The following is a 15,407-nucleotide window of genomic DNA, read 5'->3' as shown; positions in this document are numbered from 1 at the left end:
AAAACTATGAAAACTGTGGCTGGGTAACTGAACTAGAAGCTCAGAGAGGCGTATAGGACTGCATCTCCGAGTCCTGGTCTCAATTCTGGGTTGTCAGGGATTTGATTTACTAATAAAGTTTGCCAGGTTCCTAGAAATGAGAGCAGCTCCATCCAAAGTGGGATGAATGCCGTCTCTCCTAATAAGACCAGGTTTTCCCCAGAAAGTTTGCCAATTATTAACGAAACCCACATCGTTTGCTGGACACCACCTGGACAGCCAGCGATTAAATGATGACATGCGGCTAAACATGTCATCACTGGTCAGATTTGGGAGGGGTCCAGAGAAAACTATGGAGTCCGACATCATTTTTGCATATTCACACACCGAGGCAATATTAATTTTAGTGACCTCCAATTGGCGTAACCGGGTGTCATTGCCGCCGACGTGAATAACAATCTTACTGAATCTACATTTAGCTTTAGCCAGCAGTTTTAAATTTGACTCAATGTCGCCGCTCTGGCCCCAGGGATACATATGACTATGGCTGCTGGTGTTGCTAACTTCACGTTCCTCAGAATAGAGCTGCCAATAACCAGAGTTTTATCCTCAGCGGGTGTGTCGCTGAGTGGGGAAAAGCGGTTGGAAACGTGAACAGGCTGGTGGTGAGCCATGGGCTTCGGCTTGGAGCTGCGCCTCTCACGAACAGTTACCCAGCCTCCCGGCTGCACGGGAGTTGCCGGAGGACAGTTAGCAGAGGCTAAGGCTATGCTATGTGGCTCCGCACCGGCTACAGGGGACTGGCTAACTACTGCAGCTACTGAATGGTTTTCCATGGTGTGGAGCCGCGCTTCTAATTCACTAAGCCTCACCTCCAACGCAGCAAATAAGCTACACTTATTACAATTACCACTGTCGCTAAAGGAGGCAGAGGCATAACTGAACATTTGGCACACCGAGCAAGAAAGAGCAGAAGGAGAAGCCATCGCTAACTGTAAAGCTAATGTAGCTACCAAGGCTAGTAACGTGCAAACAACAGCTAAGAGATTAGCGAGAAAGTCGCAGAAAGGAGGAGAGCTATAAGTGCTTAAACAGAACCACTGTGGGTTAAGACCTGAAGTAGACGTTAAAGCAACTGAAGTTAGAAAGCAGGCTAGCAGAATTCACCAGAGCAGTACAGAGACGCTGTCACAGAAACACCGGAAATGACACAACTCGCTTACCGCAATGCGTCAGCACGTCCCAAACTTAACAGAAACCCCAGGTCAACTTCTCCTCCCCAAAACCTTTCTTGTTTCTGCACATTCGTCAATACAACTCTGGATAGCCACACAATTGAAAAATGTAAATATAAATTGAAACAATATAATATAGTATATATTAAAATAGTAGGTTTAGCTAACTTATATGGTAAATGGTAAATGGACCTGCATTTGTATAGCGCCTTTCTAGTCATCCAACCACTCGAAGCACTTTTTACAGTACGAGTCACATTCACCCATTCAGACACACATTCATACACTGGTGGCCGAGGCTACCATACAAGGTGCCGCCTGCTACTCAGGTTTTAACACACTCACACACTGCTGGAACAGCCATCAGGAGCAATTTGGGGTTCAGTATCTTGCTCTTCAACATGCAGACTGGAGGATGAGCCGGGTATTGAAACGCTGATCTTTTGATTTATGGACGAACCGCTCTACCACAGTCCATGAGCCACAGCCGCCCCCATATCAAAACACTGTTTACTGGTCTAGAGGTGGACATACAATACAAAGATTGTGGTGGCAAATCAAACAGAGGTGAGACATCATTGACTCAGACAGCAGCAGCAAATAGCCATGCATGTTGGTTAGAGTGACAGCAGCCTTTTCTCTCCCTGACACTTCCTCTGTGGGGGGCTGCTGTCATATTTACATTGTAAACAAAGGAAGCAGCGGTGGCAACCACTTGCTACCTAACAGTGCAGCTATCACCCTAAGTGATAAAGTTTGTGTCAGGAAGCTTTATAATGTCATCAAGAGGAAAATCAATACATAGCCACATATCCATTTTACTGTTGTTTTCTATGAGCTTGTAGACTAGTGCAAAATCCCCCCAGACATTAATACAGGGTTCCTACACATTTGGAATTTCAAACTTCCATACTTTTCCATACCCTAATTTCCAGACTTCTCAGCATTTTTTTTTTCCCAGAGAATATGCGACATCTGAGTAAATATATCGGTGTATCACATTTCACATCATATTTAATTATTCTTAATAGGCAATTGTAGCCACGTACTATAATGGCATGCAAATAAAAACTCAGGTAAATTCAATGTCTGGGCTGAGGCAAAAAGATTGGGATTCTGGGTGCAAGAGATGCAGTAACGAGACGTTGGTGTTTTTTCCTTTCATGTGGCTCAGAATCGCCTTCTCCCCCATGTTGGCGATGTCAAACGATTTCACACAAAGCTTGCATCTAGCTCTGTGTGTGAATTGGGAATCCTTGGCCAACCAGTATTTATATACGGTACTGTCAAGCCATCCATCCAAAAACTTGCATCTACCCATTGTGAACCACGTGAAACTCGTCTTCTTGTCGAAGGTGCAGTGTTGGAGTGAAACTTGATACCTGGAGGGATGGAGGAGGGTCATGGGGCAGCGGACTGGACATACCACTTGTCAATCAGGTAAAAGGGGTGGTATGTTTTCTGAGACGTTTACTCTCACACAAACTGTGCTTGGCCTGGCCAAGCTCAGTTTGTGTGAGAGTAAACATAAAACACAATCCGGATTGATTAAATTATTTTTGGAAATACCTAATTTTCTATTTTAGAAAACAGTATTTTAGAACAGTGGTAATAGTCTGGAAACATAAATATTTTTCCATACTTTTTAATACCTGGAAATTGATCAAATTTATTTCCATACTTTTCCATACTTGCGGAATGGGGAACCCTGTTAATAAGACACGTCATCAATTTTACATGTCATTGCAAATTTTCTAGTCACGGTAAGTAGCTACTACACTGGAGGAGCTTTTTTCAACTCAGAGCAAAGAACTCTGATAATGCCATCAGGGTTATGGAAGCTTGGTCCTGCGACTGGTCAGTGACTTTCAACGTCAGACACCGGCAAAAAAAAGCTGTGCTATTTCTGGTTATTTCTCTGTATATGGTATCTCTATTGAGTTTTCATTAAATGTATCCCAAACTATATAGTATATATCCATATTGTGACATAAAGTTACACAGACCAGGAAAATGTTCCATATACAGTATGTTCCATTCCCATCTGGAGTTTCTAATAAAAGGTGCTATTGAGTTGCATTATGGGATGTTAAGGATCAGTGGTGGTGGGGCTTGACCTACATTAAGGACAAAGGGATATTTTGCCTTCTGCTGCTTTAAATTAAACCACTTCAACCCCAAATTTAACACTTGATGATGCAAGCAGGAGCTGAGCAGCAGCAAGCAAGACTCGGTACACTCCCAAGACCTTTGATTATCCATACCATGTAATCCTTTGAGACCAGGAAGTCAGACTCTAGTTGAACATGATTGTCTTGGTGCTGCTCAGTCCATGGTTGTCTGCATCATCAGGGGGAGAATCCAAGTGGTGAACAGAGCATGGCTGTCACTGTACACTGTAAAACCATTTTCTCTACACTGACCTTCAGTGAGCGCCCTGTAGCAACTCAAATTCAGACTGCTCCACTCCCTGCCAGATCAGCAAACTTTCTGTTGCTGCCATTACACAGGTTAAGGTTAGGTTTGCAGGGGACACAAAGCTCGTCGCAGTGTGACAGGACTTGCGGGGGTACGGGCTCAAGGAAAGGGAGTATACAATACTTACAAAAGCTCCATAAAAAGCTAGGGTTGGCTAAAATAAATTAAAGGGGAGTGGAGAAAGGATTAAAAAGGATTTTAAAAAAAAAAAGGGAGAGAGGGAGACTGGGTTAGAGTTCAGGTTAGGTTGATGCTATGCAAAAATTTCCTTTGATCATAAAACCAAATGTTACTGTATAATTCTCTGGTTTATCATTCAAGTATATGAACTACGCTGCAGACTGAGGTCCCAACTCACAGTGACAAACAGAATGATGGGATGGCTGAGTCATGTGATCATGTCAAAAGGGCGACATGCAGATCTGCAGGTTTGTGGGATTTATACATTTAGTTTATAAAATGTCTGTATCATCTTTGCACTGCATTTTTATAAACTATGATACATTCATCATGTCTTACACCCTCGTCCAGGAGCCGTCTCACTTCCTCTTCTTCTCCTTGCAGTTCTGAACTGAAATTACATCCAGTAACTACTATTACTTACAAAAGAACATTACTAGCGGAAATGCTGGGTGTTCTTGCAACTTCAGCGTATTTGATTGTGATGTTTATTACAACCTTAATGACATCTGTTGCCTTACATTTGATATGCAGCTCCACTTGCTCACCAGAGCAGCTCAAGGCTCCATAAAAAAAAATCTATATGTGGCAGTCAATGTGGATATTGTAGCGGGCTAACACAAATAAATCAATGTATAGAAAACATAGACTGTATATAAAGATGGTGACTGACTGCAGTATGAGTCATAAAGCCTGCCCCCTCCATGTTAGTGGATGGGACATGGGCCAAACTAAAAACACAAAGTGCACATCAAATAACTTTTTCCCAAAGATGGTTTCTGTCCGTGTTTGTTTTTCTGATAGATTTGATTTTAATTAGTTATTTAATGCTATAACACTGGGATTTTACAATGTGATTGACAACTGTGTGAGCCATTCAGTGGCACTGCTAGCAAGTAGTCGGATGGGTGTATGGGCAGGAGACTTGATTCTGCAGAGATCACTACTGCGCAGACTTTGGCTCTAAATGATGTCACCAGAGCAAGATGGCAGCGGCCGTAATCAAGATGTTTTAGCTCCGCTTCTGTACTGTGGGGGCACATGGAGACACGTCGTCCATCTTTATATATAGTCTAAGGGAAAACACTGTTGTTGTAACGTTATGTATAATGTTACTGTACACGTTAGCTTACTGCATGCATTAGCTTGAGGGCTGGTATGAGCCTCTTGTCAAAGTGGCCAGTAAGGCTTCAGGGAGGAGTCAAGCCCAACTTACTGATCTATCTGTATAGTAGGCAAGTGGTCAGGAAGGCTTCTTCTATTTTGGAGTGTGTAAATCACCCCCTTCTCTCTGAATTTGTATTGTTGCCTTCAGGCTGTCGGTGGAAGGTGCCTGCTCTTAGGACAAAGAGATTTAAGGTTTCCTCTGTCCCTTCAGCCATTCAATTGTTGAATAGCAGATAGTCTGTAAATTGTTTATGTGCTTATGTCTATTTGCACAGATTGTTCAGGCTGCTGGAATCTGCACTTTGCATTGGCACTTTGCACTTTGATGCTGATTATTTTCCTATTAATCTTCATTTATTTTTATTTTTAAAGCCTCCTAGAATCTTCCCATTATGTCATGTTATGTGTTTTTGTCCATCAGTGTTTTGTATGTTGTATGTTTTGTGTATTTTCCTGGCTGATAACCAATTTCTCTGAAAGGGACAATAAAGATACATTGACTTTGACTTTTGACTTTGACTCATAGTCAAGCGGCAACCTCCAGGGCTTAAAAATGAAGCCAACTCAGAAGTGCCAAAGACTACAGTTCTTTGAATGGCCACTTAAGGCTGGCTCCAGAAGTTTGTCAATCCCAACAGACCCCCATGTTTGAATGTCCAACTTTACAGCAGAAAAAAACATGTTTACAGCCTGGTATAAAGAGCAGTTTTGGACTCTACAACTAATTTCCCCCTTCATGACAACTTTGCGGGGGCGAAATTTCATAGAACTCATTATTATTATTTACTATTATATTCTTATTGTTCTCAGTTAGATCTGCCCCTCGCTCCTCCACAGCACCAGCCTCTCGCCCAAATATGGTCTTAATAGTATTAATTTTTTATTGTATAAATTATTAATATTACAAATGCAAATTAAACTTTGGGTAGCTTGCTAGAATAATGTAACCAATTGCTTATTTAATCCACTACATACATTTTACTGCTGTAAAAACATGGCTAAGGTGAGACGAACAGACTGAAAACTTTGTCTTATTAGATAAAACATATGTTGACAAAGTTTTGGGGACATAGTTTACAAATGATAAAAGGTAATAAATTGCAATATATCACAATACATTTTATAGCAATGCTCAGCATATCACAACATATTCAAAATTAAAATAATACTGTATCGTGACTTAAGTATCGTGATAATATTGTATGGTGGATCCTCCGGTGATTCCTACCCCTATAATTATCAAGTAAATTCTGTGAAATGGTATGATTTATATGATGTATCAGCTGGTGTTTCCCGTGTTTCCCTGGAGGTTAGAGCCACTAGAGGGGTGAAGGGGATGTGATGCCACTGACATGGGACCAAATGAAACACACCATGAATAAAATTACAGATTTCTCTGGGCCTGAACACTGTTGTAAACATCTAAGATTATGTCAGTACACAACTCAACAAAATATATATTAGGCCTATAGGTCTAGTAGGTTTTAGACATTTAAAGGTAGAAATGTCACATCTTACATCTGTAAGATGTAAGAAAAGACATTTCTTTCTTTGATTCGGAACACACTGCTAAATCACAGCACCTCATATCTGTGTGTGTTCATATTTAAATATCACACTACCATAGTACTGGAAATGTGATCCTAACAGCCACTACCATTACTAATAGCAATAACTCTAATATAATTTAAAATGTTGAAAGAAGTGCACATTGTGGAGCCTACAGGAGGGCTGTTCGTAGTCTGGGGGCGTATGAACTAAATGCAGCATCAATGTTGGTCCTGGGGCAAGGAACAATTACTATGAAAGAGTCAGTGGAACACGGTGATCTGACAGGGACAGGCTAAACTGTGGCCAATCGCTTCTTAATATGGATGATTAAATGGATATTGTGTCTAAACTGTGTTAGTGTGGCATGAAATTGAAGTGCATGTTCATATTTGGATAGCTGGTGTCGTTCACAGCCTCCATTAAACACTGTGGCTCTCCTTACCTTTTTCCTATCTATGCATTCTGACTGATGATACACAAATGATGAGGCATTGCACGTATTGGACATATTTATCTTTGCATCATGCCACACAAAATGTTATGTGTATACACTAGGAATCATAATACCCTGTGGAGACTGCAGTGTCATTGGCTGCAAAAAAAACAGGGTAAACAGGGACGAAGTGAATACAGATTCTCAGCATCACTGCTATCAAACTGCATGGGTTTCTTGATGCCAGGATTAAAGCCTGTCTAGCTCATTGTTATGTGGCATCTCAATAGCACACAGCATCTTTAGGATCAAGAATCCAGAATGATAACTTAATATTTATTTGCATCATCAGTTTAACCTGATGGTGGTATTCAGTGTGCTTGCTTCCTCAGACCATCTGACCATTTAGTTAACCAATTTATCAGTCAACCATATCACACAGCCTGCCAACCACTCACTTCCATTTGCACCTCTGCAAAATGATAGACAAACAGACAGGCAAACAGACAGACAGACAGACAGATAGATAGATAGATAGATAGATAGATAGATAGATAGACAGATATTTCACCTCTACAAAATAAAAGCACGGCAGCAGAGTGACGCTGTCCTTGGTCTCATTCCCGCCTTTCAGCCGCTCCTTGGCACGAGACATCACGAGCGGCCGGTGAACTCTCCCGTTACCGGGAGACAGGGAGCTGTACTTGATTCCCGTCGTAATTTTGGCGAAATTCCGACAGACTCCGGTCCCCCCCTACCCCCAAGTCTTTAACGGCAGACCTCCATCGCCCGGCGAGGAGAGCGGGAGGTGTCGACGGCTGTTACTGTGATTTGTCCGTGGCCCCCTAAAATGCGGTTTTTGGGCTTCAAAAAATAGTGCCAGCGCAGGACTGGCACTGTCTCCCCTCACACTGTCCACCCTGTGTGCTGACATTAAAATGCATCCTGATAATGTCTACGGTGCTGAGAGGAGAAGATTCCTTCGGTCACCCCCCGGGTACCTCACTGATGCTGGTCCACTCGCTCTCCTCCAGCTCTGCTTTGCTGCAGCAGGTGATCGCCGTTAAAGCAGCCACAATAACCAATAAGATTTCCTGTCACGATTTTCACAATAAAACCATTGGACTATTTCTCAGTAGTCTCCTCTCCAATCAGTAATCCCATTTTAAACAACACTTGTGCAAACCTTAGTAAGGTTTTAACTAGCCTTTTATTTCCAATGGAGATTAACATTTGTTTTGATGGTAGAATTATAATTTTCTACAAATCTAATAGGCTAATATAGGCTAATTTTTCTTTTTTCTGTTGGTTTTTTTTTTTTTTGTATTTGGGTGATCTGCCCCTTTAAAACCCACCTCCAGCCCAGTATTTAGCACCTGTATTCACCAACAGAGTGATTCATCTGATCAATATACAACCTTTGAAGGCAAACCAATGTCGATCGATGGGCGTGACGTCACAAGTGTGCTAAAAACCTATTTTCCGCACGGGTAGCGCGCATCTGTGTGTGTGTGTGTGTGTGTGTGTGTGTGTGTGTGTGTGTGTGAACGCCCCTGATAGCACAACAGAGCCGTACTGCGATAATATGTGGGGCACATAGCCTCCAGGACACATGGCCATAAAACACTGTGCCATGTTATGGCCTCAGGTCGCTGCCTGCAATATGTTGTCAGTGTGTTGATAGACTGCCTCATACATGTGATCAGTCCTGTCTGTCAGTCATCCTCCCATTTCCAGAATAGTGGAATGCATGGGCATAAATATAGACAGTGCAGGCAGTGCAGTTTTATATATATGTATAAGGTGTCCAGTCTACACCTTTGCTGTTTTGGATCAGTCTCACCACTCTTATTGTGTTGTTCTCAGCAGCAGCAGCAGCAGCAGCTGTTTTCAGTGAAAAAGCTCTGACAAAGCCACTGTACACTACCTGCTAAGCAGCAGAAAGACACAGTTAAAGTACTGCTGGTGAACATTATTATTATTGAATTTTGATCAATGGGGTGGGCACAAACAGCACACATGAATGATAATGTCTCTCTGTTTGCTAATAAGTTCACCATTTCAGATTAGAAGGAAGTGACATGTTAATGTTGTGTTCAGAGTTTGTTTCTGCTGCCCCCAAGTGGCAAAAAAAGCTTTTATTGCAGTTCCTCATACTAGCTCTGAACTGGGACAGACTGGTTTTCAGTACAATGCCCCTCACTATTGGAATGAACTGCAAAACCATTTTGAGTAAGAGATACACATTCCTCTTAGAGACTATGAAGCTGTTCACAGTGGGACTTTTGACATATGCTGCAACGAGTGTCTGTGTGTGATGACTTTCAGTCATTTGTCCTCTCATTTTTCTAAATAAAGTCTAACTCTACACCGCATGTTTCTGTAGTATAATAGGACTAACAGTAACAGTAACATGTTACTGCAATTACCTATGTTTTTTTTAATATGTGATGAAAGAGCAACTTGGTAGAAAAAGATACAGAATGTGATACAACTGCCTGACTAATTGTTGACAAATGTTAGTGTGTGTGGGGGAGGTGGGAGGAACACTTTCTAATTATATTTAATTATTCATCAAATATGAATAAATCCCTTCTGGCAACAAAGTGACAGGCTTTACACCAGCTGGAAGATATGAACTAGTTTCTTTGTAAAAAAAAAAAAAAAAAAAAAGATACAACTAGATTGAAAGTCCTTTGGTGCTATCAAAAGTTGTACATGCTGGTCAGATGTCAAACACAGATGGAAATGGCAAAATCAGAGATGGAGGGTTTGTGTTAGACACCAGTGGTGCTGATCTCAATGAGAAGTGCACATACTCTACATGAAACTCTAGGTTGAAAACATTTATAACATGGGTAAAGGCTGAATACTCGTGTTCTTGCTTGCTTGCATCCATACATGACAATACAATAATGATGCTCATCCAGCTTGTGGTCAGATTTGATGATTACAGTGTACTTTTATTTTTATTTTAAATTATTAACCTGATCCACTGCCTGATGTTTCTTCTTCCTCTGTGCCATAGAGCTCCACTGTTGTTAAACTCACATTTTAGTTAGTCACACTGTTGCACTGGCAAACATGTTCCTTCATTACCATGAACACACACTGTGATTTATTTTAAATAAATACACAATCCTGCTGCACCAAATACTCACTGGCACCAAATGCGGATTAATTCGCCACAGAATTTTTTTTCCCAATAAATGTACTATTTCCTCCTGTTTGAGTAATGTTTGATTTCACTTTATTGACAGGGAAAATAATTTTAGATTTCTTTGTGTACCAAGATGTCAACAGTTTCACATAAATACAAAAAAACAAAACAACATTTAACCAAACAACAAAATACAACAAATGATACAAATCACAGCAAACATTATAAAAATGCAACGCATTTGTCATGACCTATTACATCCAGTGTTGACCCAGGCTACTTAGAAGCCATACTCTGATGTAATAGGTTGACAGACTGAGGAACAAATGAGCTTCTCAACCTGTTCAATAGAGCCGGTGGGACTCTGAATCCTCTGTGTGATGGCAAAAAGCTCATATTCTTGAAATCGTGCATGAGAGGGGTCTGATGTAATTTTACCAACCAGGCACAGCGGAATACACAGTTTGGAAACTTAACTCAAGCGCTTGACCAACAATCTTTGAGCAGACACGCAGCAGTCTCACCACAGTAGGTTTAAGCTGAACATAGAAACAACTGTACCATGCTCTGATTCCATACTGCATAACACTTAATATTATAGATTGGAAAAACAATAACAGGATCTGTTTGTTCCAAATGAATGCAATGTCCTAAACTACAGTGGCCAGCTGCTTTAGGAAAATACTGAATCTTTTTTGAAAATGAAATGATATATCTGTGAGCTGTTGCTTAAGATTTATGTCTTCAGTTGGAAAAAAGGGTTTGTAACTGAGAAACAAAGAAAAGGGTGGCGAAATCAGAAAATATCAAGAGACACACAAATACATTGTTGTTTTTTTCAGAGGGAGAGAGTTATGGCACTCCAGGGTTAAGGCACCCTGCATACTACAACACCACTTTATACTGTTAAAACAATACTCACAATTTGGATTGATTTTTGTGAAAACCCCTTTTGATTCTTTTGATCTGAGGACCCATATAGACAAAAGGAATATGACTAACTGGGTAATCAAAGAATGGACACATAAATTGAGGTAGCCAACAACCCAGTTTTTGACATCCAACTTGTACAAAAAAAACAAAAAAGAACTAGAACTGCAAGCACTTGAACGGAGGCCAAGCCTCCCCGCGCAACTCGGCCCCCGTGCCCCACGGAGCCCACGGAAGCCGGCCCCGAAGCACGACGGGCTCAGGGCAAGCACAGGGACGCGGGCCGACGTCCGAGCCGCGGTATTTGCTATAATGGGAAGTGCACTGGAAGTGTGAAAGGCTGAAAGTGTGGTGATTTGGATTTGTTGTAATAAATCACGCCCACTTTGATCAATCATTACTTAACTTTATGTCCGGCCTCAGGAGTGACCCCATATCACACTCACCAAATTTTGTTCAAATCTTGTACTTGAGACTTGATGTTTGTAGGTTTTTAGCGCCCCCCATTAGCCGATTTACACCAAATTTGGCATAGAGCCTCTTGATGACCTCAGGAACAAGTGACTTAAGTTTGATGTTGAAAGCATTTATTTTGACCAAAATATGAAACAATATGTGTTTTTCAGCTAGCAAAAAAAATAGTTTGATTATAACTAGCGCATTTTTTGGAGTGCCAACATTCTTTTGATAACTTTTGATCAGACACATCTGGAGATGCTATGTGCAAAGTTTCATACAGGTGGTGCTTAAACTGTGGGAGGAGTTCGAAAAAGTAGGTTTTGGACATGTGGCGAATTAGCAAGGAGAATGTGCAGCAGAAGTGGGCGGGGCCTGTGTCAGAAAACCCAGCTCTATTCAGGGAACACATGGATATAATGTTTATGAATGTGTCATTTAAAATGTGGAAGTTACACCCAAAGACGTGTTTGCATCCGTTATAGCACCACCTAGTGAAGCATATGCACAATTTTTGGTATGGAAGATCTGTGTCCTATTCTATATGTACCCTATAAATTTCACAGCCCTCAGCATAATAGTTCAGCTGTAGTAAATGTTTGTTGTTTATCCTATAATAAGCCACGCCCACATTGACCAGTCATGACCACCTTCAATACATGGCCTCAGGAATGGCCCTACATCATACTGACCGAATTTCGTAGAAATGGGTGTAGCCGTTTAAGAGATATAAACTTCCCATATTTGTAGTGCCTCCTAGTGGCCAACATTCGCCAAATTCGGCTCATACCTTCACAGTGTCATGCCAACTAAGGATCTGAGATTTGGTGTTGATAGCATTAAGTTTGACTGAGATATGCAACAGTTTACATTTTTATAGCTAGCTACACAAATTTATTCATTAATAATTTGCAGAATTTTTGACGGAACAAAATTCTTTTGATAACTTTAGATCAGGTCCAGGTGAAGAGTGTACGTGCCAAGTTTCACGCAGATCTGACAAAATCCCAAGGAGGAGTTCAAAAAAGTAGGTTTTCCAGTTTTTGCGGAATAAAAATATAGGTGGAAGTGGGCGTGGCCAATTGCAAAGTGATTCAGCTCTATTCAGGGAATCTGGGGATATAACGTTTTTGAATGTACGACATACGGTGTAGGAGTTATAGGCCAAAACGCGTTGGCCTTGGTTATAGCGCCCCCTGCAGGTGGACATATGTAGTTTTTTGCGTCTGAGGTACGTGCAGGGGTCTGGATCAACCCTCCAAATTGCACCACCCTCCCTTGCACGGTTTAGCCTGCAGCACCACTTTTATCAACAGAAGAATAAAAATAGAGAACTATAAAAATCTTTACAAATACAATAGGGTTCCTAGCACCGCTGGTCCCAGGAAACGCGTCTGCTTGCATACGCGTTCCCCGAGGCCCCTCGGGCTTGGCCCCCTAACTAGCCTAATCAGGCTAGTAAAAGGGACTGGGTGTTTAATTGGGACTAGGCTTTAATGGAAGTTTTACAGTAACTAAATCTAAACCAAAAACCAGAACTGCGGGTGGAAAACAACATTTTAGTCCACTGAAATAAAAACATAAATAAAAATGAGACCTTAGAGAAAAGAAAAACAATACAAACAACACAAAAAACTAAGTAAAGACTGAGTAAAAACTACTTCAAGAACTACTTAAAATAGAAATATACAGAGAGTGTTTTTAATTTTAGTCTCAGTCAACTGATCAAAGCAAAAAAAAAGAAAAAACAACTGAGCACTTTTCTCAGTTTTTACCCAAAAATTATGAAAATGTAGCCTTTATGCCATATTCTATTCACTGAGGTGAAATATAAACTATTAGGACTGCTTTTTCTTTTTCTTTTCTTTTCTTTTCTTTTCTTTTCTCCTGTAGCCTATGTACAGCACTGGGGGTTATGTTGTTGGATGGCACCAGTCATTATTATTGCAATAATCTCCAACAACAGCTGAGACACCAGTAGAGGAAAGAACTCCTTCCAGCCTGGGTCTACTGTCCTGCTGTGATTTGCTCCCAAACACTGGCCTCTTATTTGACCCCTGACACTTCATTACCTCATGGCTGGTTATTCACTCATCTGTGATCTCGGAACTGAAGCTCATACTGCTGCTGCACACACCGTAGGTCACTACAACATGTAAATGGAGTGAGAAAAGAGTGAGACTGACCTGTGGTCTGATCCTCATGATGTCTTCATGGCAAAGATTCTGTACTGACTGTGCAACTGTATCACAATCTCTTTCAGCTGTTTTCCTCACTACTGTTCTTTGCTCTGTCGTCACTAATAGATTCTGGGGCAGTGAAATCATGCCAGTCCAACTGGGGATAATACTCTCTACCAACTCTCTCCCTCTCTCTCTGTCTCTCTCTCATTTCAAATCAGTTCAATTCAATTCAGTAATTGGCCTGACATTTAATGTATTGTCACAACACAACTACAATTAAAAGGCAGTAAATAAAATGTACAACTGATTACACAAGTGTCAATAGTCATCAGAGCAAAATAGGTAATAAAATAATTAAGCAAAATAGAAAAAAATATATACAGTACATACATACATACATACATACATACATATCTCATGTGTCTCATATGTTTTCCTATAAACATGTTTTATATGATTGCGTATGGGAAAAAAAATGTGTACACACAGAACTGCATTTGTACATCGCACTTAAAATGGGTTATCCCCTCTCTTTTGTAGAGAGTATAAATCCCGACCTGAAACACCAGAATCTGAGGCAATGTGCTTGGCCGATTTCATTGCTGCCTGTAGGATTGCATATGGCAAACAAGCAAAGGATGAAAATGTTCTTCCCCTGCTGAATGAGATGAGACGTGGGGATTTTTTGCTGATATCCAATATGCCAATATATAAAAAAAACATTTGGCTGATTACCAATACCAGTATCAATATATTCACTTTTTTCCCCACCTAAGGTTAGCAATCATCAAGTCTCTTCTGTAGTGAAACTAACATCATATTATGCATGCATACTGTGGTCGTGATGGCCCACCAGTAGATGGAGACATACAATAGAATGCTTTTCAAAGTATATAATATTCATTCATTGTGCAAAATAAGAAAAAGCATGTTGGCCGATTCTGATCTGATCATTTCAAAGCCAATATCAGCCAATGCTGATGAGAAACCGATGTTATCAGCATGTTGGCCGATTCCAATGACATGCCAATATTATCGTGCATCCCTAGTCCAGATGAGAACAAAAGAAAACCCTGCTGGTGAACAGTAAAGAATTTCATGGCACATTGCTCAAACATACCTCTGTCATCCCTCACAGTCACGGCTGAAAAGCCATAACTTCCTTACATATCAGTCCTTCCATGACTATGCTGACCTTCTTGGGTCAGCAACAAATTCAGAAACAGCAATCTCAAGAGAGGCCCCTAACATAGATCCTAGATTGTTTTGCCTGAGTGAACACAGGAACATGATCAAGAACCATGGGGGGAGGGTACATCATCGGTTTGAACCTTCCCCCTTCTACTCCCCACATGTCTAGTATGTTGAGTTGTTAATGATGGCTTTTATGTTTTGCAAGCAAAATTGTAAGCGCAAATAAATAAAAGTAAAAAGTAAAATAATAGCTGCAGCAGCCCGGGTTCGAGTCCAGCCTGTGGCCCTTTGCTGCATGTCATTCCCCCCCTCTCTCTCTCCCCCCTTTCACACTTGGCTGTCCTATCAATTAAAGGCAAAATGCCCAAAAACATATCTCAAAAAAAGAAAAGAAAAGAAAAAAAAAGAAAATAATAGAGATATTTGGCACAGTTTGGCTCATGGGGAAAATGGTGTCAAGA

General features: G+C 40.9%; 1 protein-coding gene across 2 annotated transcripts in view; it reads right to left on the bottom strand.

Moving 5' to 3' along the window:
- Positions 1–13,824, bottom strand: part of LOC117272174 (phospholipid phosphatase-related protein type 4-like) — a 120,045-nt gene extending 106,221 nt beyond the window's left edge. The window contains exon 1 of one of the 2 annotated variants that reach the window (XM_078172881.1): positions 13,756–13,824. In XM_078172881.1, the coding sequence (XP_078029007.1) occupies positions 13,756–13,773 (18 nt within the window). In that variant the 5' untranslated portion in view covers positions 13,774–13,824. Of the gene's footprint in view, positions 1–7,594; positions 8,087–13,755 lie in introns of those variants that run through there. The other variant, XM_078172880.1, reaches the window with a different exon arrangement.
- Positions 13,825–15,407: the final 1,583 nt, after the last annotated feature.

Source organism: Epinephelus lanceolatus, chromosome 12 (assembly GCF_041903045.1).
Source record: "Epinephelus lanceolatus isolate andai-2023 chromosome 12, ASM4190304v1, whole genome shotgun sequence".
Classification (NCBI taxonomy): Eukaryota; Metazoa; Chordata; class Actinopteri; order Perciformes; family Serranidae; genus Epinephelus; species Epinephelus lanceolatus.
Note: the sequence above shows the minus strand (reverse complement) of the source record. Positions and strands in the feature narration are given on the sequence as shown.